This window comes from Lissotriton vulgaris, chromosome 12 (assembly GCF_964263255.1).
Source record: "Lissotriton vulgaris chromosome 12, aLisVul1.2, whole genome shotgun sequence".
NCBI lineage: Eukaryota > Metazoa > Chordata > Amphibia > Caudata > Salamandridae > Lissotriton > Lissotriton vulgaris.
In genome coordinates, this window is record NC_141700.1 from 533808711 (window position 1) to 533823060 (window position 14350).

General features: G+C 39.8%; 1 protein-coding gene across 2 annotated transcripts in view; it reads left to right on the forward strand.

Moving 5' to 3' along the window:
• Nucleotides 1-14350, forward strand: part of LOC147677681 (SLAM family member 5-like) — a 98573-nt gene that overhangs the window by 50205 nt on the left and 34018 nt on the right. For both annotated transcript variants that reach the window (XM_086946485.1, XM_086946486.1), the window contains exon 2: nucleotides 12249-12572. In XM_086946485.1, the coding sequence (XP_086802611.1) occupies nucleotides 12249-12572 (324 nt within the window). The remainder of the gene's footprint in view (nucleotides 1-12248; nucleotides 12573-14350) is intronic.

Genomic DNA, 14350 nt, shown 5'->3' on the forward strand with positions numbered 1-14350 from the left:
ATAGTAATTTTTACCCCTACATTATCCAGCACTTACCCTACTATTACTCCCCCCTGGAGTTAGAATAATATTTTAAACACCTACACTATTTAAAATATATATATATATATATATATATATATATATATATATATATATATATATATATATATATATATATTTACAAATACATTGAAAAAAATGTTACTTAAATAAATTACATTAATTCAATATTTATTAATTAAAATGTTTTTAAAAATTATATACTTACCTATACTTACGTTGTAATGGCATGCGTTGTAATAGCATCTGCTATGTAATGTCATGCGTTGTAAAGGCAATCGTTGTAAAGGATCCTGCATTGTAAAAATTGCGTTGTAATGGTATGCGTAGTTAAAGTATGCGTTGTAACGTCATACATCCGCCGCCTTGATTTCAGTTAAAAGCGCTGCTAGGCCTACGGGTAGTCTGTGCGCTTTACAAATTTAATTTTTCATTTCATTTCATTTCATCACTGGCACTGCAGAGGCATAAAGGGGCCTTAATTCAGCAGCTGTGCAACGCCCCGCATTAGGTTGCGGGGTATAACCAGGTAAAACAGGCCAAGAAGTGCTTGCAATTGACAATGGTCCCATTCTGACCGCCGTCAAACTGTGGGGGAGGGCATTATTAAACCAAACGCTGTACTGCCAAGCAGAAATTTGAACTTCCTGTGTCTGATATAGAGCGTATTATACAGGTAGGGCAGACGGTGTGTAAGAATGAAACACCTGAGTACCAGCCTCAACCAAATGAAACGTGACCCAAGTGTAGAACAGCTCAAACGGGTACACCGCGTCAGCAGATACAATAAAAACCACTGCCATGACTTCCAAAGGGACGTTGAAATCCTGCAAATGATTGCGCACAGCCATGTAACTCTGTACTGGGAAATCAACCGCAGCCATATCAACATAGTGTAAGATAAGTACAATGCAATTGAGAAAAGCACAACTGGGTAGTAATTCAATAGAAAACCGTTTTATATTACCAGCTTGAAAAGACCTATGTAAGTATAGGTAGGTTTATCCGTCACCACTGTCAACCGGAAACAATAGTGAGGGGGCTGTGGACTGATATAAGCACTACTCGAGAGTCTCACAATAAGACCACTACATTCGGTGCTTTAATGTAAATAATCTAGGGCTCCTTCATGAAATAATTATCTCAAATTATTAGAAGGTAAAACACAATAGTGACACTAATGATTGAAAAAATACAAAAATAATTTATTGATCATAATTACTTTGATAAATATAAAAAACATACATATAGGAAAAAGGTCCTACAGAGACTAACAATAAAACAACATTCTTACTGCATTCATTCAAAACACAGGCATACTACATTCAGAAGATCATATTGATATATATGATCTTCTTAGCAAAAGACAATTTAATTTGCAATTGATATAGCAAAACAATATATGGCCGGGATGCCTGTCACCCCCTCCCAACACAATCCCCAAAGGATGGGAAGACGGACGCAGTTCTGAACTTTTGGAAGGCGGGAGGGAGTCACCCTCCCGGCCGTATTTATTAAAATATGAAACAAAATTAAAACATTAAAATAAAAGTTTCATATCATGTACAATTTTCATTTATTACATTTTGATGAAGACATGTTCATTGGCTAACCTTAACAAATCTCTAGTACAAAGGTTTTCCTAGCCGAGTCTAACATCCTGCAAATGCATACTTTCTAAATTAAAATTGTACATCCTAGCATTACGGGCCAACGGCAAGGTCGCAACCGGTGTCAGATCCCTACTACCAAAACTCTCGCCCTCACGGTGTGAGTGGCGGCCGCGCAGAGGACTGTACCCTCTGTGCCAACTCCAATTTCCCTTGTCTTGTTGGGGGCCCCCCATTTTAACTCAACGCCATCTTAAAGGTCGTCCGAGGACCCGTGTGAGGTGTCTGTAAAAAGGCAGCGTGGACTCCCCCTCCCACCCCACACTGTCTATCACATCCGCCGTCGCGGATATCCGGGCCCCGGGAAATTCATAGGAGGGGCATATAGCCGCCTCCTCCCCTGGAAGGGGCCTATGGCCGTCTTCCCCTAGGCGACCCATACTTAGTGGGTGCCGCCTCCCCGTGGGAGGGGCCAATGGCCGCCTCCCCCCGGGCGCTCCCATCCATAGTGGGTGGCGCCCCCCTCTAGGGACCTTGAAATTACTGCTCACCGATCATGACCTTACCGCCCGACCAAAAAATAAATACGACATTTGATTACCTACTAAGGGAAAAAATTCATCCTGTTTATTTGCAATATTTGTCTATACTACAAGAAAACGGCACCTTCAGACATTAATCGTATCATTAAATTAGACCGTCAAATACCGCTAAACAAAGGGAAGAAGATGTTATCAGAGAAAATCACATTATTGCAGAACTAACATTGCCATAAGGGGCTGGTGGGTGGGTCAAACTTGCTCCTTGTTCCGTCGAGGGCTCACGTGCAACGAGTGGGTGCAGCTTCCAAGCACAGGAACAAGAGGATGCTTCTTCGGATTCCCGCTCTCTTTATTCCTCTTCGGGAGGGCGTGAACCCTCTGCTGATACGCCTACTGGGCGTGGCCATCGGTGTAGGTGTCTAGGACAACCCCTCTTGGGCGGGAAAAAGGCGCGCCCTGGCTACGCCGCTTCGGGCATACCAGCCGTGACACGCCCCCGCCCAAAATGGTTTCCCGGGAGGATCCTGGCCCCCAACCATACGTTCGGGGGGACCGAGTGGTCGCCCCTTTCCATGATTAACACATGATTCTTTGGGTGGTTTCCAGAATAACTCAAAGCGCACTTCGACAGACAACTGCCTTCATCATGAGTTCCACCACCGAATGTTGTGCTCTGTAAGACAATATATATATATATATATATATATATATAGTACGCATGTAAATATTTACATTAGTGTCACTATATAGTGCATTATGTTCATGATATTAGCCTGGTACTAGTTTGGGGTATAGAGTCACATCCTATAAATCTATCAAAAAAGAGCCTGTAACCAAAGATAAAGGGTACATACATTAACAAAAGAAGCAAAAAAAAGCGTATTTACATATCAAGAGAGACATAGCAATGTGTCTAAAACAGGGAAAATACCATGATCGACAATGCTATGACCTTAAAATGGCTGAAAAACAATAGCCCTGACAAACAAACTTAATCCCAAAGATGGCAGCAATAGGGGGAACATAGCCATATGACAAAATACAGACAGTACTGGATGCCAGGCTATTATTCGACCATGGAATAACTTTATAGACGGTGACCCTTACCAGGCTTTTTAATCAAGGTCCATAAAGAAAGATGTGAAATGAAGCAACTTTTGCAAGAATAACATCGGCTGGAAAAGATGTGAAAAATAAACACAAATTCTAGTCAAAAGAATGACTTTTAAGTTAATAATGGAAGCGAGCAACAGTTATCCTATCTGCCGGTAGTAGGAGTGTAGAGTCTCAAACTGTATCGGACGCTGGGAGAGGTTGGGTCAAACCTTAAACCGTCAGATAAATATAAAAATACATTTTCTGCTTGATGTCTGTGATAATATGTACCAGGCGACAGAAAGTCAGACATACATTATAGTACCTTTATATGTCAGCCTGCATAGGGTAATTGAATTTTGTTCTTGACAGATCCTTACTTGAGAACAAGAGATTCTGATCCCTAAACAAAAAAAACAATAATGAATACGGTATGATTAAGGCAAAGAAGCCCATGGTGGCACAAAGAATATGAACTAACGCTCTTGAAGGACAGCGCTTTACATGTAATAGATGTGTATATATATATATATATACTGTAGAGTTGCAGTCTAGTGTTCACGCTATGTGATGACATAGCGTGAACGCGGCAATATTAGGTGGCGCGCGAAGAGCGCGAAATCGGGTGCCGGAGCTGCATGTAGACAGCAGCAAACTCGGCACTCTCCGTGGAGAGAGATATACATAAATAAATAAATAGCGAGTTCACTAAATACAGCATCCTGTCATCTTTAAGGAGAAATACAACCTCCACATATACCTGTTGCAGGGGTAATTCCTGTGAAACAGATGAGCTGCTAGTCCTTAAAAAACATGCTGATAGGTGCTGAAAAATAAACAGAGCAAGTACTTCTGTAATTGAGGGAATACCTTCATGTGGATAGTGTAAGCAGAGAAACCTATAGTTAAAAAATACACGCATCTAACTGCTAACTAGGCCGTATATTGCCCCTCTAGACTGAAGTGTCTGCCACTGTATTTGGAAACATTGAATCCGCAAAAGGAGCTGAACCGTGTGTCTCTTTTGGCTAAACGGTGAACAATGTATTAGACGGGGATATTCTCTCCAAGGTTAGATGGTAGTGCTGCCGAACTTCTATCTATATAGCACATATGGCAACACTAGCTTTATAGCACGTTTCCATCTTAGCCAGAAAAAGACTGTTGTCTGCATTATCGTTGTATATAATGCCCTAAGTGCGTGTTTCTCGCTCCGCTGTTAATTTGTAAATCGCCTGCCAAAAAGTCTGCAGGAATACACCCTGCGCTTACCGTATTCAGTTGGCGAATACAATGGGCAGCTCTTTCTTCAATGCAGGCTACCGGCGACTCGAGAGGCGGTGAAGAATTACCAATTAAAGAAGGCCCGAAAAAACTGTGTTTTTAAACGCGATTAAAGCGGGGTCATGTGATCTGTATACAACATAGAAAGCGGTGCGCATGTCAGTGAACAAGCGGAGGAAAGAAACAGGGAATTACGGTGGCCATATTTACTTGATAACTTTATCAAGCCTTGCATATACTGTATGACAGATGACATTAAACAGAGATGTTTTTGAATAAGTGCTCTTACTGAGATAACACATAATGTTAAAAAGAGAGCTGCATATAAATAACAGCAAAGATATCTAATTTGTAGCGAAGGCCATTGAAAAAAACGACCAGGGCAGTCTGCATGCAAAATCTACATTGCAATAATTCAAAGGAAATTACTATAAACACACAATTTATAAACAATACCTAAATAATATGGGCCCGATTCACAGAATTAACTTAAGACAAAATCCTAAACTTACTACTTTTGGTATTCACAGAATGCACTTACTACTTTTGGTATTCACAGAATGCACTTACTACTTTTGGTATTCACAGAATGGATTTACGACTACTAACTTTACATCCGCACTCGGGCCGGAGCTTCCGGCGTGAAGGCGGAGCTTCTCGCTTGGAGGCAGAGCTTCTGGCCCAGAGGTTTAGGATTTTGTCTTAAGTTAGTTCTGTGAATCGGGCCCTATGTGTATAGATGGCTTAGTTTCAGTGAACAGTATTTACCTTATCTCTCAGAAACTTAAAGGGGCTACCCCTATGGGGAGACATATAGTCAAACAACTCAGATAGCTAACACTGCTCATTTCCATGCAGAAGGTTGTAAAGGAACTGTATCAATAATTATGATTGACAGATATCTAATCAGAAGACAGGATGTCTAAATGTAAAGAGCTCATTTTAATTATTGTAGTGTATAGCTTGGTCCCATGGAATTTCAGAGTTAAGACCATTAACATGGGTGTTCATGGAAAAAATCCAGAATACCTCTCTGCGTTTTCTGACAGATTCGGCTTCTTGAGCTTTTTTAATTTCAATTTTCTCCAGTATTAGCCATCTTATTTCAGTTTCACGATGGTTCATTTCTTGATAGTGCTTAACTAACGGTGCCAAACATTTGTTTGTCTTGATTGCTGAGTGGTGTTCTGTTAGGCGAAAGGAAAATTGCTGCGAGGTCTCGCCCACATATGCCTTATTTCACGGGCAAAGTAATAAATATATGACATTGTCCGTTCTGCAATTTGTGAAAGATCTAAGTTTTATTTATTTCTGTTCGTAGATGAAATTGTCTGTGACAATGGCACCATCACATGCCTTACAATGGGCACATTTATGGTTGCCTGTAATGGGATGGCTACCACCTATGGTTTTCTGTATGAAGGGTGGTTTAGTATGTAGTCTAGAATGGACCGCAAGATCTTTCAGATTTTTGCTCCGCTTGTGTACATAGGTCGTTGCAGGGCCATTTCTGGTTCTATATTTACATTGAGTATGTGCCATTGGGCATTGATCGTCTGTCGACTTTTCTCACTTTCTCATTTTCTCTTCTTCATCACCTCAAGGTGATGACGAAGGATGTAGCCTTACGGTTAGAGCTGTCGACTTCGAAGCTGGGGAACCGGGTTCCATCGCGGCAACAACGATCAATTTCCTGTGATTCTGGGAAAATCACTTAATCTTCCAGTGCCTAACAAAAAATGTATGTGTCCATCTGTAACAAAACTGGTGCTCATGTAAAGTGCTCTGATACCCGATGTCTCTGGTCTAGTTCGCGCTATATAAAACTCTTGGAAAAAAAAAATGTCTGTTGACATACCAATTTTGGAGGGTCTTTTGTCGGATTAGTTTGCAGCAAGTGGTCGCGATCATAAAATCTGGCCCTTTTATATACTTCTCTTATGAGTCTCCTGGGGTAGCCTCGATTCATAAACTTTTGTTTCATGACTATTGCCCTGAGGTCAAAATCGTGTACACTTGTACAATTACGTCGGAGACGCAAGAATTGTCCCAAAGGGATGCTTTCCCTTTGGCATCTAGGATGGTAACTAGAGAAATGCAATAATGTATTTCTTGCAGTTGGTTTAGTGTAGAGATCTACCTGAAGAATAGAATCTACATCTTTGATTTCAATGTCTAGGAATTCTATTTTTCAATCTCCAATATTTGCTGTAAAACGTAAATTTGTGTCACATAGATTGATCCATTTTAGAAACTCCTTAAGTTTTTCAGTGTTGTCTTTCCAAATGAATAATATGTCATCGATATATTGAGACCATTGATATATTGACTCGAAAAACTGGGGCTACCTCGTTATAGACAAATTGATGCTCAAAAAACTCCATATAAATGTTGGCTATTGTGCGGGCACAAGATGCCCCCATACTGATGCCCTTGATCTGCTTGTAAAGGTCCCCATTAAACTCAAAGGTGTTCTTATCGAGTACAATGGTGAGTAGATTAATAATAAATGGCACATTACAGTCAACTGAAAAGGTTAAAATGAACTATTTGACCACTGTGAGGGATGTTACCATATAAGGACTCAATGTCCAAAGATACCAAAGTATCAGTTTGTCTATTGAATGGTAAACCTTCCATTTTTTTAATCATATCTTTTGTGTCCCTAACATGCGATAAGGTCTTAGAGAGTAACAATCGGTCCATAGGGGCGGGGTTTACTATCTTTATGAATGTTCGGAACCCCATAGACACTGGCCATACAGGCTGCTGAGACATTCATGTAGTCACTTTCCTGTTAGCAAAAGATTCCCTGTTCTACTGCCTCGTTGGTGAGGATGAATATTTTGCGTTGAACTCTAGATGTTGGATCAGAAGAAATTTTATGATAATGTTGGGGGTTGTTTAATAGACCATACATATTAGAAATATATGTGCCAGTGTCTATTATAGCAATTCCCCCACCTTTGCCACAGCTTTTTACTGTGATATTTTTCTGATTTTTCAAGACATTCAAAGCATCTAGTTCTTCTTTGTGTAGGTTAGGGGACATATTTGGTGATGTTTTCAAGTTTGGTTGTTACCACAGATTCAAAAATGGCCACTTCCGGGCTAACTTGGTCCAGAGTCGGGGAGAAAATGGACACTGGTCGAAGGCCCGATTTATTCTCTTCACCAGTAGTGGAACTGGGTCTATTTTCAAAATATTTTTTTAGGCGTGGGTACTCGTATTTGTAATTCGGGTTGAACCTCCACTGATACTACGTTAGGTGTGCCAGGTTGTAAGGATCCTGCTCCGACACAGAACTGTGCACAGAGAGCCAGGACATCAGTGAATTGTGGTGTACCAGAAACTCACCTCAGTACCTAGAAAAAACCAACCAACAAGCATCAGTATCACATTAGCTCTTTGTCCTATAGCAAAGTAACCAATGATTAGACAACCTTAGGAAATGTGGGAAAGGAGAACATTCTTTCGTTATACTCTCATACCAGTCCACAACAGGAGTAAATAAGAGACACGGGTTAGGTTAAAATATTTATTTGAATGATCTGCTCTCAGGTGCAGTATCTTTGCCAACATAAGAAGACATATGATTAGAAATAATATGATCAGCATTGTTACAATTCCATAAAATACAAAGGGAGAAATCATATTACAAGGATGGTGAAAACAGTTTTTATAGCGCCTAGTTATAACACCCTCCCTATATGGGAACTATGTTTATAAACTATAGAATGTCTCTTAGGCTAGTTTGGGGGACCCCATTACCTCTCTGCTCAGCAAGAGTAAATCACATCAGGATCAGAAAAAGCTCTCTGCATCTATGGAAACGGAAAATCTTCCAAGTGTGTGAAATCATTACAACTGTGCAAGAATAAGGGTGCCAGAATCTCAGTTGGCTCACAGCTGCCTATTGTTGTGCCTAAAAACGTTAGCCGATCATGTCGAACAACAGCTACCATGTTAGGATAACCTTGATGGCTACAGCACTCAATGTGCAAACTAGGGGCACGATGTAAGTCTAGAGATGTCGAAAACAAACCTTTTCTCATGTGTAGACCTTCACGAAGCCTAACTTACAAAACAGCTGTATGGAGTGTTGTGTGCAAAAGCGGCAAAAGGTAAAATGGTGTTTAAACTTCTAATAAGCCATGCTAACATAACATGCATGCAAAGCAGGCCTCAGGCCACACTACACTAGCATGTACTGTTATTGGATATCGGAGTTTGCCAGATAAAATGGGTCTCAGATCTATAAATATTTTTTTTTAATTTGGACTTGTATAATAAATTCACTGTGAAAATCAGAAAAAATCTTGAACATCCCAAAACAAAACAACAGGTGAACAAATTGTATTTGAGATTGCAACCAAGGTCGATTCTTGACTTCAAAAAAAAATAGCCATCGGTAGGGTATATGGTTCATAATGTGCATAGGAATTAGCGAGATAAAACAATATGGTAGGGCCTGTTTCCCTAACCACCAAATATTTTACAACAAAGAAGTACCCTAAGGAATCATATCTGCTTTTGGGCCTTCTCAGCCTCTGGAATCCCCAAGGTCTGTAAATGAGAACATCTGGAACTATCCTTGAAGTCCTTACATCTCCTAGACAATGCTGATTTTGGATATGGTCCTCCCAGATTGCAATTTCTCATTTGATATTTAGTTGAGGTACATGTCTCAATAAAGTGAATCCATCAATTGCATCAACTTTGGTTTTGAGGATCTCCATCTTTGGGGTATACTGGGCTTGGAGATTTTTTATCAGCTTTATCTATCTCAAAATGGCTTTTTAAAGATAGCTTTTGTTTGTTTGTTTGTTTGCACTTTAGATGTAGAAGCAAGTACTGCCAGATGCATCTTGTGTGTCTGTATATTCAGTGAGCAAGCCTTTCTCTGAAATAAGGCAAGAGGGTATACTCAACGTAGAATTCTACCAAGTGTCTCCTCTGTCTCACTATGACCTGCCAACCCTTCAAATATCACCAAACTTTGGAATTGATTAGATTGATGGCTGAAAATAATTTCACTTTCTTAGCATGTAAGTCATATATGGAATCTGAGTTGCTGATTTCACCTCCTGGATCTTGCCATAAGTGCCTTTCAAGTAATGAAGCAACTTGCTGCAGTCTATTGGATATAATTGCTTTGATTCATTTCATGCTTGGAAGAGCATCCTCTTGTTGATTGCCCTTTTCCTCAACTTGATCACGTTCACTGAGGGCCTAATATAGGCTGTCTTGTATGAGAGGAAATGCTGGCTTTTGTTATGGCAGTATTGGTGAATGTCATAGATAAGGGAGAGTAAGGGATCCGAGTCCAATTGGGGTGTAGCATGCTGACCCGGCTGACTCTCTTGGGCCAAAGATCCCTTCTAATGGACTGTAGTGGGTTTTTCTCAATTGAATTTAAGGACTTGAAAGAACGGTCAAGATATCCCTATTTTCAGCTTCCTTCCACAAACTTGAGGTGAGAAAGAAAAGCAGGAGAGAATCACACAGGTTTAACACAACAGACCATAAGCGGTAGCACCAGCATAGAGATCCCTATCCGAGAGCACTGGCAATTGAGTTGAGACAGCCCCAACTAGAGAGCCTCACCACCCACCATGAAAGCTAGGGGGCAGGCAGCAAGAAAACAATTCAGATGGAATCCATTCCGGTGGTAAGCAATGAGAAACAGTGGTGCTAAGACAAGAACCAACAGGTATCCAGCCAAGCAAGAAGAAAGACACAGAAGGATAGTGGTGAGATGAAAGACAAAGAACCACCACCAGCCATCAGTGATCACAGGAGAACACAGATGGTGCAGTATATGATAGGTGGAAAACAGGCCCCTCAGCTGCCAGGAAAAGCTTCTGACATCAACAATTAAACCTTCAGGGGCAGGTAAAGTCCAACCATAAAGTGACTGATTGGGTGGTGCACAGGTATTAACAGCAACTGGCCTCAGGAGCTTAGGCCTCTGGACTACATACCTACTCCCAGCCGCCATGTTTCATATTCCCTTATGTGTGGCATTTATGCACTTGAAAATCCATCACATCTCTTATTTTCTTATTCAAGTCAATCTTGCTTACTAGCACATTTGGAGCCTCAGGCATCAGTTAGTGCCTCATATTCCGATATTTATCTGCTTTAAAGAAAACACTATCTGAAGTCTAGGGCTCTCAACTTCTCCAGTTTGGTAACAGTAATTTATGAGATGTAGCATTATGGAAAATGATTCTGCATCTCACCAGCACTAAGTTCATTACACTGGTTGTCAGTTTCAAAATATATCTCCTTTATGCAGTGTGCAGGTGCCTCAGATAACACATGGAACCAGATAAACTTTCCTCAAATAAAAACTTCACATTGATTGTCCAGCGAGACTCCTGTGATCTGGGATTGCTCCTCTTCTGACTGTTATATGTCACAATATAATTGCCAGAAATGTCTGACATAGATATCATGCCCTAAATATATAAAAATATACAAAGGTATTGGCCTCTTGTGTATAAATATTCTATTACCTACAGCAGTTAGGCAATATTTTTTTAATGGTATTTGGGACTCAATATTGATGTCAGATGACATCCTGAAAATGGTATTCTTGTACCACCCACTTTTGAAAGATTGTGATTCTGAAGATTCATTATCCATACATTCAAACACTGGAACTCAATTCTTGCTGGACTAAGACCAATAGACAATCATATGGAGAGAACACTAGAGATGTGTCTTTATTCATCCACGTAATCACATCGGACACAATTTTGTAGGTAAGGTGCTGGGTTTGGTAAGTAAGAAGCTTCCAATGCTCTCACACTGCTCACAAAACATCATGTTTACGCACAGCATCACGCTATCTGCACCATGCTGCAAAACATCTATGAACCTCACAAATCCCACCAGATACTTCCTCGTAAAACACACTACACACCATTCCAACCACACTTTCTGAAAGATCACCGGGATCTCGATTCACATTGGTGTTCTTCGTAGGCTTTCCACATGTTTAAAGTGCTCTATAAATGCTAGCTATGTTAATTGTCTTTGGCTTGTTTACTGGTTAGCAATATGTTAAAAGCATCTTATAAATATTATTAATCATAGTTTGTGAAGATTATCTTTATTGTAATAGATCAAACAAGCAATTTGAATGATAATGAAGAATGAAAAAGTTAGCAAGAACTTGTCAGATAAAGTGTTCACACTATGGTCTTCATTACTACCGGGATTCCAGCATTTGTAGTGGTATCTGCATTCTGCTGCTTTTCCTCACAATTTTGAGAAGGAATTATTTTGGTGAAACATGTGCAGGGCAAACCCCAACTTTCCGAGTTTTTCACCTCAGAGCGGGTGGAAAGCTTGTGGTATTAATGCATTAGATCCCCTTCTGGAGTGCAAAATTCAGAATAATGCAATAATACAGCTCTCTAAATGCCACATCAGGCACAAATTGTATCTGCTAGGTAAAGTATTATTGCATGATAATATTATCCCAGAAGAATGAGACCCTATGGTTGAAAGATATTACTCTATTTAAATCCACCTTTCAGTATTTTCAGATGAGGGGATTTTTATCGATTGGCAGAATAGATACATTTAAAAGGTAACTGATTATATGGTCAAAGAAAAACAGAGAAGAAATTAACCAATAACAATTATTTATGCTTTCCTCAGTTTCTGCTCAAGAAAAGGAATTCCCAATGGAACTTATTAAAGTTGCAGATGAATCGGTGACCTTTCCTATAGAGATTTCCAAAGAAGTTCACATCAACAGTGTCCTATGGAGTGTTGTGCAGTCCAAGACAATCTTAGCTATCCTGAAGCCCGATGAGCCCCCCAAAATGCCAAACAAGCACTACAAAGAGCGACTGAGTGTACCCCCAGGTAGCTACTCATTGCAGATCCATGGTCTTAAGCAGGAAGACTCCGGATCCTACAGCGTTAAGATATACACAGATTCTTCACCAATTCAAAAGGAGTTTCAATTACAAGTTTTCAGTAAGTGCTCTTTGTGTGAACATCGTTTATGATCTCTATGCATTTTGTCAAAATGTAGAACAGTTGTAAATGTAAATATACCATGGACAAAAATGATTGACTTGCAGTCATATCCACAACACTTGTGTGCTTACAGGACATGCTTTTCATTGACAAATTAGAGACAATTCATGTAAGCATTTAAAAGTTTAAGTCATTTGGAGAGACACACATTGGCAGTGATTACCAAGTTTCACTTTGAGTACTTTCCTTGGATCAGATCAGCATCGCAGGGCAGAACTTTCAATTCACCAGCTAGACATGGAGGAGATTTTTTGAAAAGTCGGCAATGCCGCGCAGCTCCCTGCGAGGCTGCACTATTTTCCTTGACAGGGAGGGTGCAGGAGAGCGCCATATTTGTAAAGATATGGCTCTATCCTCCCCTTTCCCTGGCACTGATTTCGGCTACCGTGCGCCATGCACACAACTTAGTACCACAGCACTCGGGTGTGTGCATGAGTGTAGCATAGGTTTTGTACAGGAAGGGTACCCTTCCTATACAAAATACTAGGCTAGGCATGATTTAAAGCTTTTCCCACTTTGCATACGTGCTGCACAGTGCAGCACGCATGGAAAGTCGGAAAAGCATGGAGAAATAGAAGCATTTCTCCTGTTAGCGCCTCCTTTCAAGGGGTGTTAAATGTTGGCCAAAACCATGTTTACAAATATATGTAATATGATTTTGCATCAAAAGGCATGCATGGTTGTATGGGAACGCCCATGTACCATGCACCTTATCTCAGGTCAGTCGGCCTGAACACAGTGCACAATAGCTAATGCTGCTGCAACAGTACATTTAAAACATTATACAGACTTAAAGAAAACTATACATTTCCCACTCTAAACTAAGAAATTAAACCATCAATTTTCTAAATCATGGTTCAAAATCCATTTAATGTTCAAATATTCAAATTTTCATATTGAACAGACAGCATGTACAATATTATTTTATTCAATGTCCATTATTTTCTCATTGTTTGTACAGTGCCCAATGCATTTTGGGCTGTGAGCCCTTCCTCAGGGGATTCAATCTGAAAAATACCAAAACATTGAATGAATACAGTGCAAAACACTTTTTATACAAGGAAGTATAAGGTTTACATGGTTATCAAAAAACAATATACTATGATTATTTACAAAACACATCAAGGGCTTTACTCACTAGATAGGGCTGTTCCATGCTCTGAACATACCATGACTGTAAGTAAGTAAGTACATTTTTTATTGTATATAGTTATTTAAAACCTTTACATTATGGTTACATTAAAACACATTAAAACACCTGTTTTACGAATAAAATATACGACTTTAGAGGATCGTTAAAAAAACACAAAAAGAATAACTTTCTAAAATGTCTATATATTTGGTATATTTATGAGAGGGGATTCAGAGTCTGTTCATAACACTTCAGGCATCCGTGTTCGAGCGTTCAGTAATCTTTTTTCTCAGTCTTCACTACTAGCAGCAATGCCTTTTGACAGAATCTGGCGGCCCTACAAGCTGTCTGTAGATGGTAACTATTCAGTGCTAGCATGACAGCTGGGCGGCATAATCTAATCTGAAAAAGACGGAATACATGCAGTAGATAATAACGTCTCAGAATTTTCAAAGATGGGCAGATGCACAATATGTGCAACATTGATTCTTCCATTTGCCCACATAGTCTGCAGACAGAATTTGCTCAAATCAAAATAAACGAATGAAAAGAAGAAAGATAGAAGAAAAAATGTGCACTAGAA